The 26,442-nt window shown below is 36.2% G+C and overlaps 1 protein-coding gene across 1 annotated transcript in view; it reads right to left on the bottom strand.

Moving 5' to 3' along the window:
- RAB3GAP2 (RAB3 GTPase activating non-catalytic protein subunit 2) overlaps positions 1–26,442 on the bottom strand; it is a 109,087-nt gene that overhangs the window by 51,531 nt on the left and 31,114 nt on the right. Inside the window, exons 3-9 of the mRNA XM_064383521.1 lie at positions 12,103–12,226; positions 11,267–11,348; positions 9,342–9,389; positions 9,188–9,263; positions 8,772–8,873; positions 4,590–4,689; positions 1,394–1,492 (exon numbers count right to left, since the gene is read on the bottom strand). Of these exons, the coding sequence (XP_064239591.1) occupies positions 1,394–1,492; positions 4,590–4,689; positions 8,772–8,873; positions 9,188–9,263; positions 9,342–9,389; positions 11,267–11,348; positions 12,103–12,226 (631 nt within the window). The remainder of the gene's footprint in view (positions 1–1,393; positions 1,493–4,589; positions 4,690–8,771; positions 8,874–9,187; positions 9,264–9,341; positions 9,390–11,266; positions 11,349–12,102; positions 12,227–26,442) is intronic.

Below are 26,442 nucleotides of genomic sequence, written 5' to 3' on the forward strand. Positions count from 1 at the left end.
CTGCTCCACTACAGCTGGTCCCTTTGCTACAATTATTATGATGTATTATCGTAGTCATTCACATGTGTTTCTTCTAACTAGACTCCTAGACTCACACTTTCCAGACAGCAGAGAAGCATGTCTTTTCATCTCTATACCCTCAACACCTAACACAGTAAGCTCTCTTACAGGGTTGCAAGACGAAATCTACTTTTATCTATATTCTACTGGTTTAAAGGGTACTTTTTTTTTAAGCAATAGGGTCTTGCTACGCTGCCCAGGCTGGTCTTGAACTCCTAAGCTCAAAGGATCCTCCTACCTCAGCCTTCTGAGTAGCTGGGATTACAGGTTCAAGCCACCACACCTGACCAAGGTTACATTTTTAAAAGACTAACATATATGGTCATTATATAGACAAAATTTGTCTGTAGAAAAATTAGTCAAGAGGTCATAGCCTTCACTGCATTGATAAATCTTGGTTCCCAGTTAAAAAAAAAAAAAAAAAACAGAAAAATTAGTCAAACAGTGAGTGATTTAAAACTATACAATACTGTGGCTGAGGGCATAATTAAATCTTTATTGAAACTGCTACCATTTCTTTTTGTTTTTTGTTTTCTTGACACAGAGTCTTGCTCTATCACTCAGGCTGGAGTGCAGTGGCGCGATCTTGGCTCACTGCAACCTCGGCCTTTTGGGTTCAGGCAATTCTCCTGCCTCAGCCTCCTAAGTAACTGGGAATACAGATGTGCACCACACCAGGCTAATTTTTGTATTTTTAGTAGAGATAGGGTTTCACCATGTGGGTCAGGCTAATCTTGAACTCCTGGCCTCATGTGATTCACCTGCCTCAGCCTCCCAAAGTGCTGGGATTATAGGTGTTAGCCACCATGCCCAGCTTTAAAGATACAAGCCTGTGATGCTCTGAATCTGAACCTCCAGATGTCTTACCAAAAACAATGCACTTTTTCACATAAGAATAAATGTTGTTGCTTACAGCCATTACTGGAAATAGTGAATAAACAAAAAGAAAAAAAAAATAAATGTTGGCCGGGTATGGTGGCTCACGCCTGTAATCCCAGCACTTTGGGAGGCTGAGGCAGGCAGATCACTTGAGGTTAGGAGTTCAAGACTAGTCCAGTCAATATGATGAAATTCCATCTCTATTAAAAATATAAAAATTAGCCAGACATGGTGGTGGACGGTTGTAATCTCAGCTACTCGGAAGGCTGAGGTGGCGGAGGTTGCAGTGAGCCAAGATCGCGCCACTGCATTTTAGCTTCAGTGATACAGCGAGACTCCATCTCAAACAAAATAATAATAACAAAGAATAAATGTCCATTTCTAACAAATGAGATACTTCAGTAAAAAAGTATAAGAAGTAAATTCCAAGATAATTTTAATTAGTAATACTTACCAACACTAGCATGATCAATAATAGTGTCAATATCTTGTAGACCCCATTTCTTATAAGCTAATGGTGGTGGTTGTATGTTCTCATTGCCTGATGCTGCAGCTACCAAAGATAAAACAGATAATCCAAACTTAATTATTATGGATAAAATTAAGTTTTACAAAAAAATCATTAAAACCATACTAATTTATTTTTCTAAAATTTCAGATAATAATGAGGCAAAGTAATGAAAACAAGGCATAAAGTGAAATTTATTTAACCAAGACAATGATCATAAAATGCAAACATTTAAAAGACTAAGTTGGCTGTCACAAAAGATTCTCAATACAAACCACCATGCTTCCAAACAAAAAAAAGAAAAAGAGAAAAAAAAAGAAAAAAAGAGTCTCGAACACTCAAGTAATTAAAGAAGACTATTAAAAATCCTATACTACTACTAAAAATCAAAGTGAATTCAGGCTCTGAGCACGGTGGCTCATGCTTGTAATTCCAGCACTTTGGGAAGCCGAGGCAGGCAGATTGCTTCAGGTCAGGAGTTTGTGATCAGTCTGGCCAACATGGTGAAACCCCATCTTTAGTAAAAATGCAAAAATCAGCCAGGTGTGGTGGTGCACACCTGTAGTCCAAGCAACTCGGGAGGCTGAGGTGGAAAAATCACTTGAACCCGGGAGGTGGAGATTGCAGTGAGCTGAGATCACACCACTGCACTCTAGCCTGGGTGACAGAGGCAGACTCCATCTCAAAAACAAAAAAACAAAACAAAAGTGCATTCAAACTGCAAGTGATGTCAAGTAAGAAATTTCTCCCTCTTGACAAAGTGGATAAAATCCTAGTGATAGGAATCAGTGCTTTACTGAGTGAAAAACTAAAAACCTGATATACCTGGCAGAGTACACATACAGCAAGGTCTCTAATCTGGGTGACTGAGACCAGACTTGATAGAAAGATATGTTAAAAGCAATAGCACTGTCAAAAAAAAAAGAAAAAGAATGAAATGCCAATCTTTAACTTCAGTCCCTTCACCTACTGAGTAAGAAAAGGAAAAGTAATAGTTACACCTCTTGCCATAGATTCATGCATATCCCATTAACTGGTAGATTCCCATGCTGCATATTAGAATAGTGCTGAATTCTGGCTGTTTATTCAGGAAAGTGAAAAAATAATAATAAAGAAAAAATATAATCCTCTAAACATTGCAGATTGATAGTAAGGCCAAGAAATGATAACTTTCTTATATGCTGAAATAAATGTCACAATTTATGGCTAAGTAACCAGAACTCTTTTTACAGCAACTTACAACAAAAGGGCACTAAGTGGCTTAATTCCTTCCTTCCTAGGAGACAAATGGCTTTATGGTCTTACAGACAACAAAAAAACAGAAATTCAAAAATGGTGAAAAATCAAATGGGTGATAATGCCAATTATAAAGTAATTGTCTATCTCTATTAATGAACTTCTTATCCACAGAAAGTTGCCTTTTGATATATATTAATTCTAAGTATTTTATATGTTCTCAAGATAATGAAGCTTATGGCGGGTTAAATTTAAAAAATTTAAAAGATTATGAAAATAAGCATAAAAATTTAAATAAATTTTTTTAAAAAGAACTGCACAGCCAAGACTTCAGAATTTTACCAATCATATCAACCTGCTAAAAAAACAGAGAAAAAAATTTTATTGCAATATAAGATGCTGCATTTATACTAGATTTAGAAATAATTTCAGATCCCAATTTTAGAGTTGTTAAAATACGGAAAAGTCTTAAAATCAGCGAAAATATGAGTAGTGGTGCTGACTTCCCCTTTCCTTCTGGGATTGAGTAGAGGAGCCTTGGTGGCCCCAAAACAAAATTTAACTCCTAAATGGTTAAGACGGTTTCCTGAAAACATAGGCTAATAGTGTTTCATAAAATTGTTTCTAAATTTAGTCTAAATGCAGCATCTTATATTGCAATCAAAACTTTTTCTCTTTTTTAGCAGGTTGACATGATTGGTAAAATTCTGAAGTCTTGGCTATGTGGTTCTTTTCTAGTATATGCTTTTTTACTAGGTCAGAATTTGTTTAAATTTTTATACCTATTTTCATACTCTTTTAAATTATTTAAATTTAATCCACCATAAGTTTCATTATCTTGAGAACATTTAAAATACCTTTAATCTATATATCAAAAGGCAATTTTCTGTAGGTAAGAAGTTCATTAATTTAATAAACTAGTAATAGACCATTATTTTATAATTGGTATTATCAGCCATTTCATTTTCCACCAAAGTTAAACTTCGTTTTGGGGCCATTAAGGCTCCTCTACTCAATCCCAGAAAAAAAACGGAAGTTAGTGTTACCACTCATATTTTCACTAGTTTTAAGACTCTTCTTTTCCATATTTTCACAACTCTGAAATTGAGATCTGAAAATTGATGGTGTGTCTTTTACTGGCAAGTTTTTCTTTTTAGTGGTATATAAAATAATAGCGTATCTTACAATCAATGGCATGTTGAATTTGATGAAATATCTCTTCCAAAGATGTAACAGCATTAGAATGTAAATTATAGGTAGTAAAAGCAAAAATTCTTGATTATTTGGGCAGTTTTCATCCCTAAGTCTGAAAATAATATTGTTGCTCATATACACATGAAGTTTAGGCCTCTAGCTTTTCTCCATTCTGAGTGTTCCAAGTTAGCAAAAAGAAGCTCAGTTGACTCCCTGCTAGGTCCTGCCTACAGTGGTATCTGTAGGATCTTGCATTTCCCTTGCACATAGTGATATCTTTAACCTCAGTGAGGACGGGAGCAATGCACAGTCACAAGGTTTTAGGATATTGGCCTTGATTAACTGCTGATCTAGTGAAAATGTCGTACCTCAGCTAGATGTAACTAAATTCTTTACCCCAATGTTGGTTGTCAATATAGTTGCAAATCTAAGTAGCCAAGCCATATTGCTGAATTAGTGAAGAAAGCCCGGTGTTCCTGTGTTGACCACGCTCTCCAAAGGCAACATGTGAAGAGTGTTTATGTTTTAGCCCTTGTCTCTACCTTACTAAGCAATCTACTCAACATGCTCCCTTATCTCTATAGGAGGCAGGTTTTCCCCATAAATCTAGTTCAGAAGGTCTTTCTGTATTTAGAAGACATAATTAATTCCATAAGCAGGTAAAATTAAACAAACATCAACATAGGTTAAATATATCTTGTCCAAATATTACCTTTTGCTACCTGATTTCGACAAGCACGAAGAGATTGAAAAAGACTAAATCCATCAATAGTCACAATGGCAGCGGGATATAAGATACTCAACTCTTCATTCTATTTAAGAAATAAGAAAGAAAAAAATAAATGTTCTTAACTAGATACATCAAATAAACTTATCTATTTTTTTAATATATCTGAATTTCATGAATAATGTAAAATAAAAATACTGGGACTAAACCATCAACCACCCAACACCCAAAGCAATATCAGTCAGAACAACAGTAAAAATAGATTAAAAAATTAATTTCAGAGTGTCTTTTTGCCAAAGACCTAAAATTCTTTTCAAATACAACCTTTTTGTGTATGGTGAATAACTGTCTCAAAGATGCTGAGAGTAGTATAAAGAATTACAATTTCATAAAAAGTAAATATACTCATTGCACAGATACAAACAATATGTAAAAACAGAAGAAAGAAAACTCACCTGAAATCCCACACGTCTCAACACATCCTCAAATATATTCATACACATTTGCATAAGGCTATACCACATATAGTATCCTAACATGATTTTTACTACTCAATTATATGTCAATGACATTTTTCCATTTCAATAAGTGAACAAACAATCTTCTGTTGTGGCTGCACAGTCTTTAATTATATGTACCCCATTTTACTTAACCAGTTCATATTGATGGACATTCAGTTTGGCCTCCTGCTTCCACTCTTGCTCTCTACAATCCATGTTCCACACAGCCAGTGTGCTCTTCATGAGACACAGCAGATCAAATCAATCTCCTGATTAAAACTCTCCAATGACTCCCTTCTGCATTTAGAATAAAACCTGAACTCGTTAACCATGGCTGCAAGATCTGGCAAATATGAGAGGTCATCATTACCCGCAGACCTTTGCATGTGCTTGGACCTTCTCCTCGCAGATTTTCACCTGCCTAATTGTTCTGGTCATTCAGATTTCAGTTCAAATGTTAGTTATCCAGAGAGGCTGCTCTTAAACCTCCATCTCAAACAACATACCTATTCTCTTGGCACATTACTATCTCATCAACCTGACTTCCTTTACAGTACCTATCAGAGACTGGAATCACCTCGATATCTCTAGTTGCTTACTGTTGGTTTCCCTCCACCATCCCCAAACTGTAAGCTCCATGAAAGCAGGAACCTTGTATGTCTGCTACACCAATGAATCCTTAAGGATTAGAACTGAACTGGGCACATAATAGGCAGTAAAGAAATATTTATGAATTAATATATTTTCATCATTATAAACATCACTGCAATAAACATGCTTCTGTCCATATCTTTCCATGTTAGTAGGATATTACTTAAGTGTAAATTCCTTCAACGGGGTCTGTTGGGTCATAAAGTATTCATAATTTTCATTATCTTATATATTAAGTTGCCGCAAAAAGTACCTATCAACTTAATATTTCCACCAACAATACAGGCAGGTGCCTGTTTTTCTATATTGTCACCAAAAGTTTGTTAATCTTTATCTTTGCCAATCTGAAAAGTGAAAAGTTATCTCATTGTATTTTCTTATAGTTCTTAGATTAAGGTTCAAATTTTTCTTATATGCTTTTGGGCCAATTTCTTTTGAGATCTGCCTTGCTCCTTTTTCTACTAGACTCTCAGGCTGTTTCTCTTTTTAAAAAAGAAATCTGGGGCATAAGGGGCATAAGCTAGTGAAGAAGGGACATGACATGTATTCTCACATGACAGGTTCACAAGGCTAAGCATGCATGACTCAGTGAGCATGGCAGCAGGGAGAGAGCCTCCTCACTGACTTTGGGGAGCTAGAAAACAGAAAAGACCTAACCACCAGCAAGTCAATTATCTCCAAAACCAGGTAGTCTTCCTGAAGAAAACACTAATACAAACACCAATGGCCCCAAATCTGTAGCTATTGTGCTAGATGACAGAGATTTTTTTACAGAAGCTATTATACAAAAGAAGTTCTTTGAAATTCCAGAAGGAGATTTTTCCTCTCTTTTGAATCCTCTCCTACTACATTCACTGCTCCCAGAACTGAGAGGAAATACGCTTCTGTGATCTCTGACAAATCTGGAAGTATATTAAAAAGAAGAAAATAGAAGATATTTTTGATATATAAATTGATGCGTTAGATCCAGAGATGTTTAACGTAGAATACAGAGTAACAACAAAGACTTCCTTCTTGATAAAAATTTTGAGATGATTTTCTTGGCTTGTATAGCAAATAGCAAGCAAATATTTAAATGTTAGTTATATTTTCCCACCTATATCTAAAAAAGAGTATTACAGACATGACGAAATTTAATGTATTTTAAAAAGCTTCATCATCCAGTGAATTTTCAGAAATTTGAGAAACATCTCTGGAAAGTTATCTTCAGTTCACAGATTATCTTCTTTGATTTCCAGCTGTTCCTTGTTTCCTTTAATAGTTCAATTTCTCCTATCTCCTTATGATGAGTATGATGAGTATTACTAGTTACTAAGACTTAAGTCTTCAGCCTGCTGTTTTATTTTCCTACATGCTTTACTTGAAAGAATTCATTCATTATCTATGACTTCAACCATCATGTCCAATCTAGTCTCTGTGCCTATACAGCAGTTTTCTATCATTACATGACACCAACAACTTGATTTTATTTTCCACCATTGCCTCAAACTCAACACGTGCAAAACCACATTTAATAACATTTACTGCCAATGTAGTCCCCTATTCCAACTTTGACAATGGCACTCCTCAGGATAAGTATCTTAGAGACATCTTTAGCTCATTTAAAAAGTTGTACATGTCTACACAATAACCAAGTCTTATTAATTTCTTCCTCAAAACAATTTTTGTACTGGTCCCTTCTCTCTTCCCATAGCAATTTTAGTCCTGGCTCCCAGCACTCCACATCTGCTATAGATAACTTAAAAAACCAGATAACCTGCCTCCCGAATTCCAGTTTATCCTGAAGAAAGAAATCTTCAATATTCCTTTGATTACATCACTTTCTTCTCATAAATCTTTAGGAGTTTCTTTCATTTCCTGAATCAATTCTAATTTTCCACCTGGCTTTTGAATTTATGCAAAATTTGGCCACTCTGCCTATTTGACTGTTTCTCATTGTTTTATAATACAGGTTTCTTTGTAGTTGCATATATAGTTCTACATTTGAATCTTCTCTCAGATTTCCTCCTGATCACCTGAAACACTTTCTCCTTTTTTCCATTACCTACTTAAATTCTATACCAATTATTCAAGGCTTAGAGCAAATCTTACCTCATCAATGAAATTTTCTTATTTTCCCAGTCCAAATTGAACTCCCCTTTCTCTAAGCTTGTACAGAATGTATTCCATCCAAATAAATTACCAATAAATTAGGTATTGCTTTATATTAGTGATTAATTCATACATAGATATTATTAGATTTTAATCCTAGTCTCTCTTACTAGATAGTTAAGTTTCTTCAACAGCTCCAGTTCATCTCCCATGCAAATTAAATTAACATATTCATACAGTATATACATCTGTTTACTTGAAATCTTTTGGAGGCCAAGTAGTACAATAAAGGGAAGGCGTATTACATAGTTTTGATTATGCACTCTGCAAAACAAATAAAAGTATATTGGTTTAAATGCCCTACAATTATTTTTTGACTGAGACAGCCAAAATCTTATAAGGCACCTACGAAGTTTGAGCCTTAAATACTAAACAGTATTATTTTCTCACTGAAGTCTTCAACGAATATAATGTATTTTCCACTATGAACAAAAGCTTAGTAACCCCCTTTCTGGGAAATAGTTAAGTGCAAGGTAGTAGCACTAGTGACAAGAAGGCAATTTTTTTTCTTTTACTCTGGGTAATTTTAGCACCTAAATCCAAATTAAAAAAGATATAAGGTTATATAATACCATATTTTTGTCTTAAGTCACTATTAAATTCTAAAAATAAGTAATTTTCTTGGCTTCTAACTAAAGTGTTTTACTTTGTTGTAGAAAGAAACATACAATATTTCATTAAATAAGTAAAAGCAAGACTGGTATTCTTTTTCAGCTACAAATAGATTATATTTCTAGAATATGACAGCAGAGCTAACTGCGCCACAAGACAAAGATATCTGTTAAGTTTCTACCCCCCAAAAGAGGAGAGAAACTGCTTCAAAGTAATGCCACTGTTACTGTTGGAACACAATCTTTTACACTACCTGCTCAGTCACGCCAGGATGTCGTGGTATTTCATAGGTTCTGCATTTAAGTTGAAGCACTGGGTCCTCATTCAAAAGCTGTGCAAGCAAGAGCACACCATTCTAGGAGGAAGCACAGAGAAGGGCCCTGCTTATTTTCTTATCAATATATCTGAGCAGGTATCACCAGGCAGAGTGTACCATTTCCCCAACAGTTTTCCAGAGATACCAGGTACACTCTTTTCAGAATACAGCTCCTCTTCTCTGTATCTTCTACCAGAACTTGCCATGGTCTGTCCTGGCCTCTATCCCCATAAAGCATCAACTACACATTTTCGGGCAGCAGGTAATAAAGTCACAAACTAGTACAAAGGGGATGAATAACCAGGTATTGCAGTCAAATAGCTTTTTTTCTAGCTACTGAAAATTCAACTCACCTCAGTGTAGAAGCGTACATAACCTGAAGTAAAACCCACCACAATGCAGGTCCAGTCAGGACGCCCAGTGGAACTCCTGTTACAAACAAAATTTATTATCTTAACAACTCATAAATCAAAGCAAAGACAACAGATAACTCTTATGCATCCTTACCTCTTTTGGCTTGCTAGTGGAATACATAGAGCACTGGTTACACATTCCCTAAAAACAAAAACAAAATCATATGCTTTTCCACTGAACTTATCAATTACTTTTATTTCTCCATAATTGGATGTTTAAAGGATAATAAGTGGAAGATGACTTCTGTGAATCAGTTTTATCTGATGCATAAGTAAAATACAGTAAAACTTCACCACAGGTAAGGTCCTTAAAATTCATTCTCATAAAATGTAATGCTGCACGCATTTGAGGTTAGTAAGAAACAGAATTTTTCACTCTGTATTGTCATGAATAACATGGAAGTACAGAAAGCAAAATTTTACTTACACAAATGACTGTATACAGAACTGAGCAAACCTCAAATGATCCCCAAGCAGCCATTTCCTACTATCTCCCCTCCTCTCCTCTGCTCTAGCTAAGAACTTCGGCCTGCCTCCTTGTTTGAGATCAGGAGCTGGGGAAGTGGTTGAGGAACTGCCAGTCACATGACATGCAAACTGCATTTCTGCAGGGTACATTATTTTAGGAACTTATGTATTCAACTTGCTGGTTTTTCTTTTCTATTTTGCAGAAATTGCTCTGATAATCTATTTCTAAGTACATATTAGGTGTGATGTTCCATTAAAAAGACATTTTTTTTCCTGACATGTAGATTTGAAATATTTGTCAGGAGCTCAGAAACTAAGTCTCAAAATCAAAACAACTCCTACCCACTGACTTTTGTTAAATCTGTCGAATCTGAGGATGATCACCAGCTTATCCAAGAAACTATAAACACTTCTATTCCATACATCATACTAGGTAATCAAAGAACAAAATTCATCTTCATGTTTGTTCACTGATTTTAAAGTATTACATTTGCTTTGCATTTCTGACAGAAATCAAATGACTTTAAAACACTTAGTCTAAATGGTCTAAAGGGAAATATTACCATTTATTTTGATAATAGTAGAGAATATTTCAAATATCTACAATGTGCCAGGGATGTTTTAGGCGCTTCCACTTGGTTATCTTTTATCTGATTTCAATGTCTGAAGGCTTTTCTTATTCAGTCTGATCAGACAGTTTTCAGTCATTAAAATTTAACTGAAAACCAGTTTTGGGCTCAAGGTTCTAGGCTAGCAGCTCCATCATGTAATCACACTGGATATCATGGTTATAAAAGTTTTACCGGGTCAGTAGGAAACTAATGTACCAACTTGCATTTCTGAAGTATTTATGTTTTAAGAATTAATGTAGTACTGTACCCTTCAAGTATAAACCCAATGTCAGCAAAGCAGAGAAGACAATGATTGCCCTTGACTTTTTGGATGAATAAAATTCGTAATGGAGAACAGAGTTTCGGAAAAGACAAAATGTAAAAAGGATTTTATGAGATTCTTTTTAAATTCTTCCTTAAATCTTACAAGAGAATTAAAAACTACATGATACAAAAAATTTGCTGACTGAATCATTCTCTACAACCTCTAAAGTTAGGATGCATATACATTTACTAAACATTTCGATTAATGAATTTCTTTCTTATTTTAAAAAATTGTGTTTAAGAGACAGGGTATCACTCTGTTTCCCTGGCAGGAATGCAGTGGCATGATCATAGCTCACTGCAGCCTCAAACTCCTGGGTTCAAGCAATCCTCCTGCTTCAGCCTCTGGAGTACCTGGGACTACAGGTGCATGCACCACATCCAGCTAATTTTAAAATTTTTTTGTAGAGATATGGTCTCACTATGTTGCTCAGGGTGGTCTTGAACTCCTGGGCTCAAATGATCTTCCTGCCTTAGCTTTCCAAGGTGCTAGGATTACACATGTGAACCACTGTGCCTAACCAAGCAATCAAACTTTTAATAGATTCACTTACAAGTCAAACAATTTCACACATACATGTAACACACAGAGAAACATAAATTAACTAGCACCTACCCTTCTTCGACATTTAAAGAACCACTCCAACCAACAGCAAATTGCATTTCTTCTTTTCCTTTATCACTATATTTCCATTTTGCTAAAAAAAATTAAGATATCATACATTAGCTACAATATACTAAAACAGTAATTTATAAATTTTGTTCTTTCCCCTTAGAATATGATTATAAAATTTAACAGTTGTGTATTAACTGACTTGGGTCTTTTTTATAGGTAAATATAAGATAAAAATGTTTGTAAGATTTTTATAATACACCTAGTCTCCTGGCCTTTAGCTTCTCCTTATCCCAATTCAACCTATATAATGTTGTCATAGTTCTTGTAGAATAAAGTTATTAATTCCTATGCTCATCCTGCCTAGTTCAAGACTGCTTTTATCTTCAGATGACAGAGAAAATTTTTCTACTAGATCTTTGCTACTGGAGGGTAAATTTGCTTTGCAAGACCATTCTATAAACATTTTACATATAATCTTACTTTGATCAGTAAGGTTTGTAGATCTGTAAGATATGAAAAACAAGTCAATTTTAACCTTCAACAAAAAATTATGAGTTAAAATGTTATGCCCCAAACACCAGAAATCTGTAATATTATGAGTTTTCAAATTAGAGTTGAAAATCACCTCACTCACATTGTTACTAAGAAAAGGTCAATGACCTTGACAGAGAGAGAGAGAGAGAGAGAGAAAGAGAAAGAAAGAGAAAGAGAGAGAGACAGAGAGAGAGAGAGAGAGAGAGAAGGAAATAAAAAGTGTTATATGCTTTCCACCTAATCCATTTTCTCTTCTTCCAATCCATCAAAATAAAGGTAGCTGAAAATAATAGGATACTCACGCGCTAGAAATACAGCTTTTTGCTCTCGAGCTATCACCATAAGATCATTGGTTGGAGATAAGGATAAAACACAATCTTGGAGCCAGGAAGTTTTTTGTGTTTTCCAGGTATTTCCTTCTTCTTCCTGTAGGTAAAACTACAATTACTGCATATGCAAAAATGCCAAGAGTATTCAAACTCAGCTTGCCTGCCTTAAGGGGTGAGGGGAAAGAAAAAAAAGAAAAGAAAATATTTCCAATTCTCATACAATTTCATAATATTCCTTATCAAAACATGCCAAAGATGACTCATAAAATACTCACTTTAAACAAATCTTCAGTTTTGAATATTAATGTAAAACATTTAAATATAAACAAATATAAATGAGCAAGGCATTAAAAGAATGTCACAGTGGCCGGGCATGGTGGGTCACACTCGTAATCTCAGCACTTTAGGAGGCTGAGGCGGGCAGATCACCTGAGGTCAGGAGTTTGAGACAAGCGTGGCCAACATGATGAAACCCCGTCTCTATTAAAAACACAAAAATTAGCCAGGTGTGGTGGTGCTCGCCTGTAATCCCAGCTACTTGGGAGGCTGAGGACTCCCTCTGAACCCAGGAGACAGAGGCTGCAGTGAGCTAAGAACACGCCACTGTGCTCCAGACTGGGCAACAGAGTGAGACTCCATCTTCAAAAAAAAAAAAAAAAGTCACATAGGAATCACTCCAGGAATAATTCAGCATTAGGAAATTTCATGAATAATCCTGTTCACAAAGAGATAGCTATGGTATCTGCAGCTAGATGGCAAAGAAAAGTGTATCTGATGTTTATTACGGTTATAGGATGTATAAAAGCATTTGATATAATGTTATGCTTCTTTCTTTTTATTTGGCCTACAAGGTATTTCCTGGTTTTCATTAGAAGTTTATTTATTGTATAGGTAAATCTCCATGGTTAAAAATTCAACAGCTATAAAAAGGTGTTGTTTGAAAAGTCTCTTATATTCCTATACTCTAGCCATCTAGTTGTTAACTCTAGAGAAATACAATGGGTTCTCTCACAACTCATGACCATGTTAGAGAAATGTTAAAAAAAAAAAAAAAAAAAAAAAAGAGAAATACAATTAGTTCTTATTATTTCCAGAGATATTTTATGAACATTTACTACCCTTTTCCTCCCTTTTTCTTACAAAAATGGTAGCATAATATATACGTACTTCTATACTTTGCTTTTTTCTCTTAACATATTCCTTAGACTTCATTCCACATGAAGTTTCTTTATTCTTTTTAATGTCTGCATAGTATTCCATTTTATGGATGCATTATAATTTATTTAACCAGTCCCCTGCATGTGTGGACATTTGTACTGCTCACAATCTTTTGCTGTTACAAACTATGTTGCAATAAATGTTTATAATTTTGTCAGTTTGTCTGGAAGTGTATCAGTAGGCTAAATTCCCGGAAGCAAAACTGCTGAGTCAAAGGGAAGAGTATTAGTAAATTTGCTGGATAGTCCCAAACTGTGCCCCACACATGTTGTATTAATTTGTAATTCCATTAGCAATTTTTGAAAGTGCTTGCTTTTTCACAGACGTTTCAAAAGATGTTTTAATGGTGGATCTGTCAATTTAATAGGTAAAGTGTATCTCAATATACTTTTAAACCACATTTTTCTTATGAATGAGAATTTAGTCATTTTCTCATATACTTAAGAAAATTTCTCATTTTTATATAAAGGAAAGGAACAAACTGCATAATTTTCTATGAACAGTTTGTTCTGTTCCCTTGTAGATTACCTGTTGGGTTGCTGCTCTTTATCTAATTGATTTGCATATACTCTTTACATACAAAAAAAATTGGCCCTTTGAACATAAGTGATACAAGTAGTTTTTCCTATTTGTGATGGCTTATTTTTTCCATGTAGAATTTTTTTATTGTTATGTAGCTAAATTATCCATCTATTCTCTTATGGTTTCTAGGTTTGATGTCATGCAGACTCCTACCTTACTCAGCCCTATCTAATGTCTTTTAGATTGAATTATTCAAAAAGGGAGGGCAAGAGAAGGGAAAGATATGCAGGTTAATTTCATTTTATAAAAAAATTATATTTTCATGCATTTTAAAAACTTGTAATAAGCATGCATTTCAAGCATTATAAAATTTAAAAGATTTTAGAAACAGAATCTAGTCAGAAATGTTATAGTAGTAGTATACTTCTAGGAATAATAAATTATTTCTTGCTGGGATACCAGCAGAGAGATGTTCAAAACACAAATAAAATATGGATTACAGGAAATCTCAGAAATACTCCAAATGACCCACTCTGGGACAGTCATGCAATTATTTTTCTTTTGCAGTGGGATATTAGGAAACAAATAGATTTGGAACCTTTTTCTCAAGCAAAATAAACTAAGGAGCCTGCACCATCTCCTAAAAGGAAGGGAGAGCATAACATTAGCAAAATCTCATTTTATTAAAGCTCTATTTTTCTTAAGGAATTCTGTATCTAGCTTGTTGTTTTTAATGTTTGTTTTCTACAGAAAAATTAGAAAATTATCCCCCAAAGATAAAAGTTATAAGGTAAAACTTAGTAGTAATTAAATTTTTCCTGGGTTCCACAATTTCTGCTATAGTATAGTCTTTGTTTACCCAACACATCACTCCTCATGATGGCTTTGCTGTAAGCTGAGGACAACACTATGCTATGGTTTCCTCCAATCACAGAGACTCCAATTATACCAACTGTGAGGTACAGGACCTTCTAAGTGATTAAAGTTCCACTTTCAGGTAGGAGCCTAGAAGAGGGCATCTTATATAGGATTATTATTTAGGCACTGATACTTGATAAGAAATTGGGAGGGTCTAAAAGTCTTTGATTGGTCTCTGACTCTTCTCCTAAAATCTCCATCTCAATGCAATAAAAAAGAATCAACATAATGCTTCAGGAAAGGAATACAGCCCTGATTTGGGCATGTTCTCAAAAAATTTTTTTTAATAATTGAGCATCTATACAAATAGATTCCTTCCTCTTATCACACTTTCAAAACTATGTTTAAACAGTAAATCCTAAAAATATTATAAAAGTTGCTTTTCTTTTTTTTCAATAAAGAATGTTGTTCCTATGTTGCCCCATGTTTTCAAAATAATGCCCCTAACAAGGATTAGCTCTGATGTTTATGTGCACAGAAAAGACAAAGAGTCAAAGATGAAAGACATTTAGAGACCAATTGGTCCAAAACCTAATTTTATAATAAATAAAATGGAGTCTTGCAGAGTTAAGGGATATGCTCCAGCCATGGGATTAGTGTCAGAGCCCAAACTAAAATCTAGGCTTCCTGATTCTTAATTCAGGTGGTCTTTCCATTCTATCACCCTGCTCTGTGGCTAGCTGTAGGGGGCTGTATAGCTCTTTGGGAAGCTTGTCTTAACTTGAGATTTGACTCTGGAGTCAAATTCAGTGAAAAGCCTTTTCTCCAAAAGAACTACCATATTGTCACTTTATTACAGGCTAAGCTTTCTGTAGCTCTTTGAGTCGATTTAGAGCTACAAACTGTATTTGAATATGTGAGCCAGAGTATTCTGAGGCATTTCTTCAAGAACTCCTTTAAAATACTTTCCCTCTCCTTTCTATCTTACCATCAGAAGTTCCAGTTCCTCTGGCAAACACATCCTACCCTGACTCTTAACTTTCTTTCAAACTTACTGCAATTAAAAGTCTTACTATTGCCTGCTACCTGTTTATTCTGTGACTGCATTTCTCCCACACTAGATGAGAAGCCCTCAGGTTGGCAAAGCCTATGGCTTATATTATTTTTCAACTCCACATATAGCATAGTCCACTAATAGAATATATGAGTAAATAACAGCATTCCCTATCTCTTGAATAATGTATTATCTATCCTTACACATGAAACTGTATGACAATGAGCAATCAATCTAAAGCTAGTATATTCAATCCTTAGTAATGTTTTTTCATAAGTAATACTAAGATTCTAGCTGACAAATCCATGGTAGGTACAAGTTAAAGAAATATAAGAACAGAATACCACTGTATCACAGTCTTCTTAGTTGGGCCTAAAACTCAGTGTCAAATTATGATCCAGCTCTGTCTGCTGCTACCCCAACAAATGGACTATAAGCGATCCCATAAGCAAACATGAATTTTATCCCAAAAGGACTAACCATGTCAAAAGTATTGGAAATAGATGTCACTTGCTTGGAAGCAAATTCAGAAAAATAATTCCATAATCGTTTATTATATCCCTACCCCTGCTTAGCCATCTTATACATGTACATTTTTAGTTACATGAAACCTGAGAATAAAACTTGATGTGGATTAGCACTCTGGTGACAGGGGAATAAAGAAGCAGAAAGCCAAAATCTTCCATCATTCTTCACTTTCACATTCTTTTCTATGTCCTTTCTACATCTCCAACTTTTTTTGTTATTGTGGTTCTAAAAACATACCCTCCTAGTTTGCCATAGTAAAGTTGGATGCATACAACTGAGCGTTACATATTATAAAAATAGGTTCAAAAATACGATAATATTGTTATATCATCATTAGAGTTTGATATGCCATAAAATTCTAGATCTAAACTTCTAGCTGTGCTTCTCAAGAATGATGCTAGCTTGTCACAAAATGCAATAGTGTTGTGCTCTTAATATAAGCTCCACAAGCTCTTTGGATCCACAACCACACAGGGGAGCAGCTGTATACCTATTGCAACTGCAAGCTCTTGGTCACATGTAATTCTAAAGTAACTTCTTTGTGACTAAGGCACAGTATCCAACATACCAGATTCAATATAAGGATAAAAAGCCTCTAATGACAATAACCCAAACCAGATAATATCCTTAAAATTATAAAGAGGAAGAAATGTATTGTTTCCCCATAAGCTTTGCTATAATATTTTGCCCCTAACCAGAGTAAATTTTACCATATTATGAAACAAATTCAAAACAGAAAACCAATGGAGGTATGGATGGGAGAAATCTCAGGTAAATCAAATTTATTTCAATAAATCAACAAATTAACTAAGAAATTGTAGTACGAAGTGCAAGACAATGTAATCAAAGATCCTAGAACTGCTTGTCTGTGTGGAACAACAATCTCCCTCCTACACGTCATAATCCTCTTGAAGCCAACTGACAGATGACACAATCTTAAACAGAAACAGAAGGAACTATGGAGATCATTTGACTGAAATTCTTCGTTTTCCAGAAAAGAAACCAAGTTCTAGAAAGAATAGGTGGATTTTTACTAACCATACCAATACTACAGATAATAAATTTAAAGCAACATACATTCACACAGTCCCTGGACAATTTACAGAGGAACTCTGGTCCTTCACTTCTAAAATCGGGGGTCTGAGGAGGAATGAGGAAATGGCCTGTGGGTCAGAATCCATGAGAATGCCTAGACCCTCGATGCTCTTCTCTCTCTCTCTCTCTCTCTCTCTCTCTCTCTCTCTCTCTCTGCTTTAATGTATCCTGTACAACACTGCCACAGTAGTGCTCCAGAAGGGATGCAGAAACACAAACCAAGAATAAAGAGTGCAAGTCCGTCTGAAGTGACTCCTGTGCTAGATTTTTCAGGGAAGTCTCAAGTTTAAGCACATATAACTTGATGAAAATATTGGTAGTGTGGAGATTAGGAAATCCCTTCTCTAGGATGATTGCAATGAACTAGTATTAGGTTTGACAACAAAATGTGATTTCCAGTGCCAGTTCCAGAAAGCTCAGGCAAGAAACAGGGCTGCACACAACAATGCTCTGGGAAGCCTAACAGAGCATCAGCACACATTCAGTGGCTGACAAGATGCAAGCTCATCATTTCGTTTTGTATCATAAGGGCATTTGCCTACTAATTGGGGTTTTGGAAAACTTCCCCAACAATAATGGGGCCCACAGTCAGTAACACTGCTCCCTTGAAGCTAGCAATCCAAAAATAATATCATTTGACAAGATAATTTCCCAAGCCATGCCTGAAATGTAAAACAAACCAAAAAAAGCACCTCACTGTTAAAGGTGCTCCACCAGGGACCACCTTCCACCTTGGCTTTCCCACAAAAACTTGCCTCCTCCACCCTGTTAGTAAACGTAACACCAAATTTGCGTGCAGTCTCCACCATCGTTGTCATTGCGGTGGCTGTGCTAAGCTTCACGGCTCTGAGAGCCAGTGTGTCACCTCCCTGCCAATGTGAAGTGGGTGTTCAGAAAGGATCACTCCTGGAAGACAGGTAAGTGGAGTCCCCAAAGATCTGCACAAAACAGCCCAGCAGGTTCCACCAATTATGAAAAAGTCCGGGCTCTCAGCACACTGATCATGATAAGTACTTGATGCCACCTGGTATTGTAGTGGCTCAGTCCACACGCATCATCATGAGTAAGATCCAGCTTCCTGTTGAAAAGGCCTCCATCCCATTTGTGGATAAAACAGTGCAGCCCAACCATGGGACAGTCTTAGGATGAGGCAAAAGCTGAAGATGGATTTTTGTACCTAGCTGATATGGTTTGGCTGTGTCCTCACCCAAATCTGATCTTGAATTATAACTCCCACAATTTCCATGTGTCGTGGGAAAACGCTTGTGGGAGGTGACTGAATTATGGGGGTGAGTCTTTCCTGCCCTGTTCTGATAGTGAACGAATCTCACGAGATCTGATGGTTTTAAAAAGGGGAGTTTCCCTACACAAGCTCTCTTCTCTTGTCTGCCACCGTGTAAGACATGCCTTTCACCTTCTGCCATAATTGTGAGGCCTCCCCAGCCACGTGGAAGTGTAAGTCCAAAAAACCTCTCTTTTGTAAATTGCTCAGTCTCGGGTATGTCTTTATCAGCAGCATGAAAATGGACTAATACACTGGCCTACAGTGAAGAGAGCACGCTGGTTTCTTCTGAGGACTGTTGCCGGGCTGGGTGCACCATTATCACTCGAGTATCTTGAAAATAGCTGGCAGTTTTCAGTTATTATACCATAATCTCTTCTCACAGACCTGTTAGTGCATCTGAGACTCGGTTTATTTCTTCATATATTAGAAACTTTTGTTTCCTTAGAATAGTAAATTATCATACAGAGTTTTGAGTTTTTCTTTTTGTGCAATGTCCTCATGGCTATATTCTCCAGAGAGCTTGTTCTTTTGAAAATCATATTTAATAAAGATATTTCCATATTGAAGTGAGGTGAGTATGGTATTAAAGGAAAAAGATGAAATATTTATTCTGCATTATGTTTGAAGTGTTAGATGACAGTATTAAAAGCAACCAAATTAAATCCCCCAAATTAAAGCAATCAGAACACCTGCTTCACTAGATTCTGCCAGCTGCCAATCATGTCGGACTGTTTCTCTTTCTGAAACTACTATGGTAAATAACAATAAAACTTATTTTTATAAAGGCAAAAATGAATGAATGAATGAATGAATGCACCTAGAAAACAGAATCCTAGTTGTTGCAGGGAAGGAATCTATAATTATATTTTAGTGTGGTCTAAGCTTCAAGAATTTTTTTTGAACTAAGTCTAGTAATAGTTCTCTTAATCTGAAAAAATATAGAAGCCAGTAATGTGCATTATGAAAAGGAATTCTTTCTAAACAACTCTATATGGGATACAGCATATACTTGAAAACATTTCTTTCTTTTGATTTTAAGCACAGAATGCAGGCAGACAATAAAAGCACAGTAATTTAATCAGCCTTTCAACTATAGCTGACATTATAGGGACTGGTAATTACTGGGTAAACACAGTGACCAATTTTTTTTGGTTTTTCAGCTATTAGAGTACTTACGTAGTCACTGAAGTAGCCAGGAGTAGTTTTTCAAAGCTTTCAACTTTAGTATGGTAAGTCCATCATCTGCAGTTTATGTTGTTACTGTCACTGTGCTAACTTTGACAGATATTTATACATTTTAGTGGTCCCAGTAAAATCCAGTGTAATCTAAGGGCTGTCAGCACATTTTCTGTAATTCTCAGTAGCTCACTGCCTAAGCCATAGAAATAGAATAGTCATCTATACTTTCAAAGCAATAGAAATAGTGCTTCAGCAATTTTGAAACACAAAAAGAAAGTAGACATCACTATATTCCTAGTTACTAATGATTTCTTTTTTTTTCTATTCTGCTACTATGAAATGCTCAACATTTTTCAAACTTCCTTTTTTTAGAGAGCAGAACTTTTTATTTCCAAACCAAATTTTACACAAAATTTCAATATATGAAATAGATAAAAGCACAAACGAGGAAGCTACACAGCACCTCTGTAGAACCCTAGAGCTCTCTCACACATAGTATGAAAAGTACTAGGCCACATTTCACATCAGAGACTAACATTCTCAGATGAAAGATCCTGAAATCTTTTCAACATAAGGAAAGGCATGAACTCTTTCTAAATTTGATTTGAAGGGGACCTGAGGAAAATTCTCACAAATAAATTAATCACAAAAAACTATAACTTCAATCTCAATTTTAAAAACTACCGTTCTTTCTAGCACTACAGGAACTTAACTCTAATTCAGTAACTCTTATTTCCTTCAACCGTCAATACAAGTAGGACTAATTCTGCCATTTATTCTTAAATTGTATATATAATATAATCCCATTTTCATAAAATGTTCTTTGTGCTCATTCATCTGCCCACTCAACCTTCTATTAGTATAGTGCCAAAGAAAAACCCCTAAAAACCCCTTTATTTGTATAGATCCATGCAGAACCCCTTAAAGTTAATAATGATGATTATTTTTAGATGTTAGGAATGGATATTTTATTCTTTGTATTTTTCTGTAATACCTGAATTTTCTTTTTTTTTTTTTTTTTGAGACGGAGTTTCGCTCTTGATACCCAGGCTGGAGCGCAATGGCGCGATCTCGGCTCACCGCAATCTCCGCCTCCTGGGTTCAGGCAATTCTCCTGCCTCAGCCTCCTGAGTAGCTGGGATTACAGGCACGCGCCACTGTGCCCAGCTAATTTTTTGTATTAGTAGAGACGGGGTTTCACCATGTTGACCAGGATGGTCTCGATCTCTTGACCTCGTGATCCACCCGCCTCGGCCTCCCAAAGTGCTGGGATTACAGGCTTGAGCCACCGCGCCCGGCCAATACCTGAATTTTCTATAATAAACGTGTCAAAAATATTTTATTACTCATACAAAATTCATTTCATAAACAATTACAGTGGAACTCCAAACCTAAAAAGCATACTCCTCTATTGCCTGAACAGCTGTTTATTTGTTTTGTTTTTGTTTTTTTTTTTGAGACAGAGTGTCACTCTGATGCCCAGGCTGAAGTGCAGTGCAGTGGCACAATCACAGCTCACTACAGCCTCTATCTCCTGGGCTCCAGCGATCCTCCCACCTCAGCCCCTGAGTAGGCAGGAGTATAGGCAAGCACATGTCACTGTGTCTGACCACAGCTGTTTAATACCACATATTAAGTGCCATGGTGTAAAAGAAAGTGCCAAAATATTCCTGCTCAGAAAGTATCATCTAGTTGGATAAACAACACTAACGAATAAGAAATAATTCACACTCAATATAAATCAGAACAGATTTAATAGCTAAAGCGCCATGAACCTTAAATTGCTATTGGAATTTAGAAAAAGAATAAGATAATGGTATGCATTCCCAAAAGCAATTATAAGTGAAAAACATGAAAGGATAACAGACCTTACCCATAAATTTAAAATACGGATTAAAACACTGAAATGGCATTTTACATTGATGTGTTTTTGCAAAGATTAAAGTCTGATAACATGTTGGGAGTCAACAATTTCAAATACCTGAGAACAGCAAGAGAAAAGCACATTCATCTCTCACAGTCTTGTTTCCCAATACAGCATTTGATAAAAACATGGGTAGAGAGAAATATTTCACTTAAAAAAATAGCACATAGTCAATAATAATAAGCAACTACTCAGAGCTATTTTTATTTCTGTAAATAGCCAAGTGGAGAAAGCTACTCTCATACACTGCTATTTGGAATACAAATTGGATAGCCCTTCAGGAGCACCATGCAACAATTTCTGTCAAAATGTAAAATACACCTGGGCAACATGGTGAGACCCCATCTCTACAAAAACTGAAAAATTAAGAGGCTTGGGAATTTGAGGCTGCAGTGAGTCACAATCGTGCCTCTGCACTCCAGCCTGGGAGACAGAGCAAGACCTTATCTCAAAAAACAGAAACAAAAACAAACAAACAACAACAACTAAAAAACCAGGAGAATGTATATACCTTTTGAATTTATTCTGATGGAATAATAAGGCTAGCTAACACTTATTGAGCACTTACTATGCTCCAAGTACTATTCTTAGCATATATCATTTAATCCTCATGGCAATCCTATGAGTTTGATATTATTATCAATCACACTTTAGAAAGGAGGTAACTGAGCTTACAACAGTAAAGTAACTTGCCCAAGGTTTCATAATTAGTAAGTGGCAGAATTGGGACAGAAATTCAGGCAGTCGGACTTTCAATTATGATACTATGTGGCCACATGTAACCAAAGATGAATGGCAGATATAAAGATGCTTATTGCAGCATAGTTCATAATAGGAAAAAAAGAAAAGAAAAAGCAAAGGAAAACTAGATGTTCTTCAACAGAAGCATGATTTAATAAATCACAGTACATCTATACAATAAAATAGTATTCCTTGAAAAGAATGAGATAATTTACATATATGTAAAAACCTCCAAATTACATTAAATAGAAAAAGCAAGAAGTAGAATATTGTGTAAAATTAAAGTCTTATTTGGCCTTTCAGGTAAAGAGGGTAAATTAAACATATGAATTTTGCTCTAAGTCTCCCCAGCACCACTAAAAACATAGTAAAAGAATTTTTTTAAAAGGCAAAACCAGTAAGGACAAAAAATCTTCCTCCAAAAACCAAATGAACAAAAATGAGAGGAGAAAAGGCACAAAATGTGAGAGGTAGAAAGCAAAGGAACAGGTGGTAACTGACTTTACAGTTCCTAGAAAGTTAGCTCCTAAACTGATGGAGAAGAAAGCTGAGAAGCTGCCCTAGCTGCACTGCAACATCACCAGCAGCCTTAGGCATTGGCACCAGGTCCCCTAGAAGTAAGGGGAAGGATGGGGTAAAATCAGGAGGCTTGATTGCAAGTATGTTTAACCAGCAGTCAGGACCCAGGCTCCCTTTCCCTACTCCACCCAGCCAGTTCCCTGGTAGAAGACCAGAGGCCCCAGTCACCAAACCTAAACTCACTTAACAGAGCTACTCTGTGGGAATGCCTGAGGAGTGCAGATCTGAACTAAAATTAACAGTTATAAACAAGAGAAAGGAAAAATGGCAGCTCACTACATGGAGCTTCAGCATTTAGGCATAAACAACGGCACAGAGACTAAGCCTGGACAACTTGTTGCTCTGTGGCCAAAGATCCAAGAACAACTTATATTAACTTTTGTTTCCTGGCAATCAGTTAGCTGCACTTTTCACAACAGCAAAGCACTTCACCAAACTCTACTACAATTAAATTAATGATCTTACAGATTAAATGCTCTGAAGGTCAAGAAGTTTTGGAGAAAATGGGGAAAGGCAAAAAGACAGACTGGGAGGTTTACATTAAAAGCCATGGGCTAAATAAACCAAGGTTTCTGAACCTCAGCACTATTGACATTTGGGGCCAGAAAATCCTTTGTTTGGAGGGGTGCTATTCTGTGCACTGAAAGATGCTTAGCAGAATTATTGGCCTCTACTCACTAGATGCACCTCCCTCAAGCTGTGAAAGCCAAAAATGTCTCCAGATAATGCCAAATCATTGCTAAATATTCTCTGAGGAGGCAAAAATCACCCATGGTTGAGAATCACTAGGCTAGACCAAACTGTATTAATGTATAGAGGAGTATCTTCGGCAAAATGAGTGTTTCTAACAATCCAAAGTCCAAAGTCCTAATGAGAAACGGCCTAATGAGAAGGAGACCCTTGCCCAGTCTCAGAGGATAACCTAGGGCACATCCTTACTGCGTAAGTATTCTCTTCTGCCTCTGGCCAATCTGCTGCTCATGTCTCCTGTGTAGCAGATGGCATGAGAGTCTAATGAAAATAACGAAATAAGGCAAAAGATTTTCCAGTATCATCCCAGATTATTAACGTTCTAGGAACCTCTAATCAGGTCATGCTATATTCTACTTCTCTGCCTGTAAACGAACATTTCTAAATAAACATTTCTCTGGGGGCTCTATCTGACCAGCATGCTTTTATTCCCTGTTAATCTGCTAAATCATAATTGCCTCTCTAAACTGTTATAACAGTTTCTGTAAAACAGATGGAACACATTTCAAAGATTCTTTCGAATGGAAAATTTCCATGCTGCCTACCTTAACTGAAGACATTGACCCAGAACCTTCCAGTGCTTCTGATCCAGTATCTACTACCCATTTACTACCTATTAACCACTACCTTTTTACTACTGAGTAAATTTCCAAGGCTATACTTCCTACTGTTGGCCTTAATATACCAATGAAGGAAAGCCCATTAAATCAATCTTGCCATGAAATTAAATTAAGCCTTTGAAGTTTCTTTCTAAACTGCCTCAATTCCCTTTATAGCATAAGGCTGAACAAAATATTCTCCTCTAATTACTTCTTTCTCATAGCAAGAAAATTAAAATCCCAACTAAAAGCCTTTGTAATACAATAAAAAAAAAAACCCAGCAAAGCTATTTACTATTTATTATAGGATCATCAATCAGTAGACGGCATAGTACATCTACCTTCTTTTCCAATGTCCCCAAGCCAGCCACTATTTTGTCATTGTGTCACTTAAAATCAAGTTAGTATAGAGGAAGATCTTTGTTTCACCTTTTCTTCTATCCCAATTCATCTTAAAAACCTGTTCTGTTTGCTTTTTCAATCTCTTACTGTATTTACTTACAGGCAAGTAGAAATTCCTTAACCTTACTTTTGTCACTTGCCAATGTACTGACTTGTGTCCTCTTGCCCCCACCCCAATTCAAATGTTGATGCCTTAAACCTAAAGTGACTGTGCTTGGTTGGACATAGGGTCTTTAAGGAGGTAATTTAGGTTAAATGTAAATGAGGTCATAAGGGTTGGATAGGACTGGTTTCCTCTTAAGAGGAAGAGACAACAGAACTCACTCTTTCTCTCCCAGCACATGTACATAGAAGAAGGGCCAAATGACGTGGCAAGAAAGCAGTTGTCTATGAGCCAGGAATCAGCCCTGATGGCACCTTGATCTTAGACTTCTAGTCTCCAGAACCGTGAAAAAATAAGTTTTTGTTGTTTAAGTCACCTAGTCTGTGGTATTCTGTTATGGCAGCCTGAGCAGATAAATACAGACCTGAAATAGCTGTAGGAGAAAGATGTTTGTCTTCTATCACAGAAACCATTAAAGTCCTAACCCTACCAGTGTCATAGCTGCATGCTTCCTTGGACATAGCTGGCTACTGCTGATAGTGTATATTAAAATATGCTTTCTTCACTAAGCCATTATTATAGCTGACACCTATAAATCAGAATCAGAATCAACCTACAGTCAGAAAAAAAGCAGCTTTCTCCTTTCCTAAAAAAGCCTTGTCCAGATCCCGGTACTGTGCCTCTGAACATAAAAGTCATTTTCTGCCATAAAAATAAGAAACTACTCTCAACGAGTTAACAGACTTGTGGAGCTCAAAAGCACTGTGGAGTTTTTAGTTTTTTGCTGAACTCAGTAGCAGCCAGTTGGCCTCCAAGTCGGCATTCAGTGGCAGTGGCTGCTTTGCTTCCCCTCCTGTGACTTATCTACACACTACTGTAGCACACCTGAAGACCAAAACATACCATCTCTGTAATGCCAGACTAACGTAGAAAAAAAGTTTACCCTCTTCTGGTTATAATAACCTGAACCCAATAGCAACTGGTAAAGAATCTTATAAATTTTTTTTTTTTTTGAGACATGTTGCTCAGGCTCGAGTGCAGTGGTGCAATCTCAGCTTACTGTAACCTCCACCTCCTGGGTTCAAGAAATTCTCCTGCCTCAGCCTTCAAAGTAGCTGGGATTACAGGCATGGGCCACCATGCCTAATTTTTATATTTTTAGTAGAGATGGAGTTTTGCCATGTTGGCCAGGCTGGTCTCATACTCCTGACCTCAAGTGATCTGCCCACCTCGGCCTCCCAAAGTGCTGAGATTACAGGTGTAAGCCACCACATCTGGCCTCTATAATTGTTTTTATAATTATAATGCCATGACACAAGTGTAAGTTGACTTCAAGACATTCTACTTCTTCCAATCCTGGTTTTTCCTTTAATGTGGACAAGACTCAGTTGGACTCTCAAGAGGAGGTAGGTTTTCAGTTTGCTATCTGTTCCTAGTACGAGAGAGTAAAAGGTTCTCTTTCTACCCCTTTACATT

This window comes from Aotus nancymaae, unplaced genomic scaffold (assembly GCF_030222135.1).
Source record: "Aotus nancymaae isolate 86718 unplaced genomic scaffold, 86718_ANA_hifiasm-v0.15.2.pri h1tg000032l_0, whole genome shotgun sequence".
In the NCBI taxonomy this organism is placed as follows: domain Eukaryota; kingdom Metazoa; phylum Chordata; class Mammalia; order Primates; family Aotidae; genus Aotus; species Aotus nancymaae.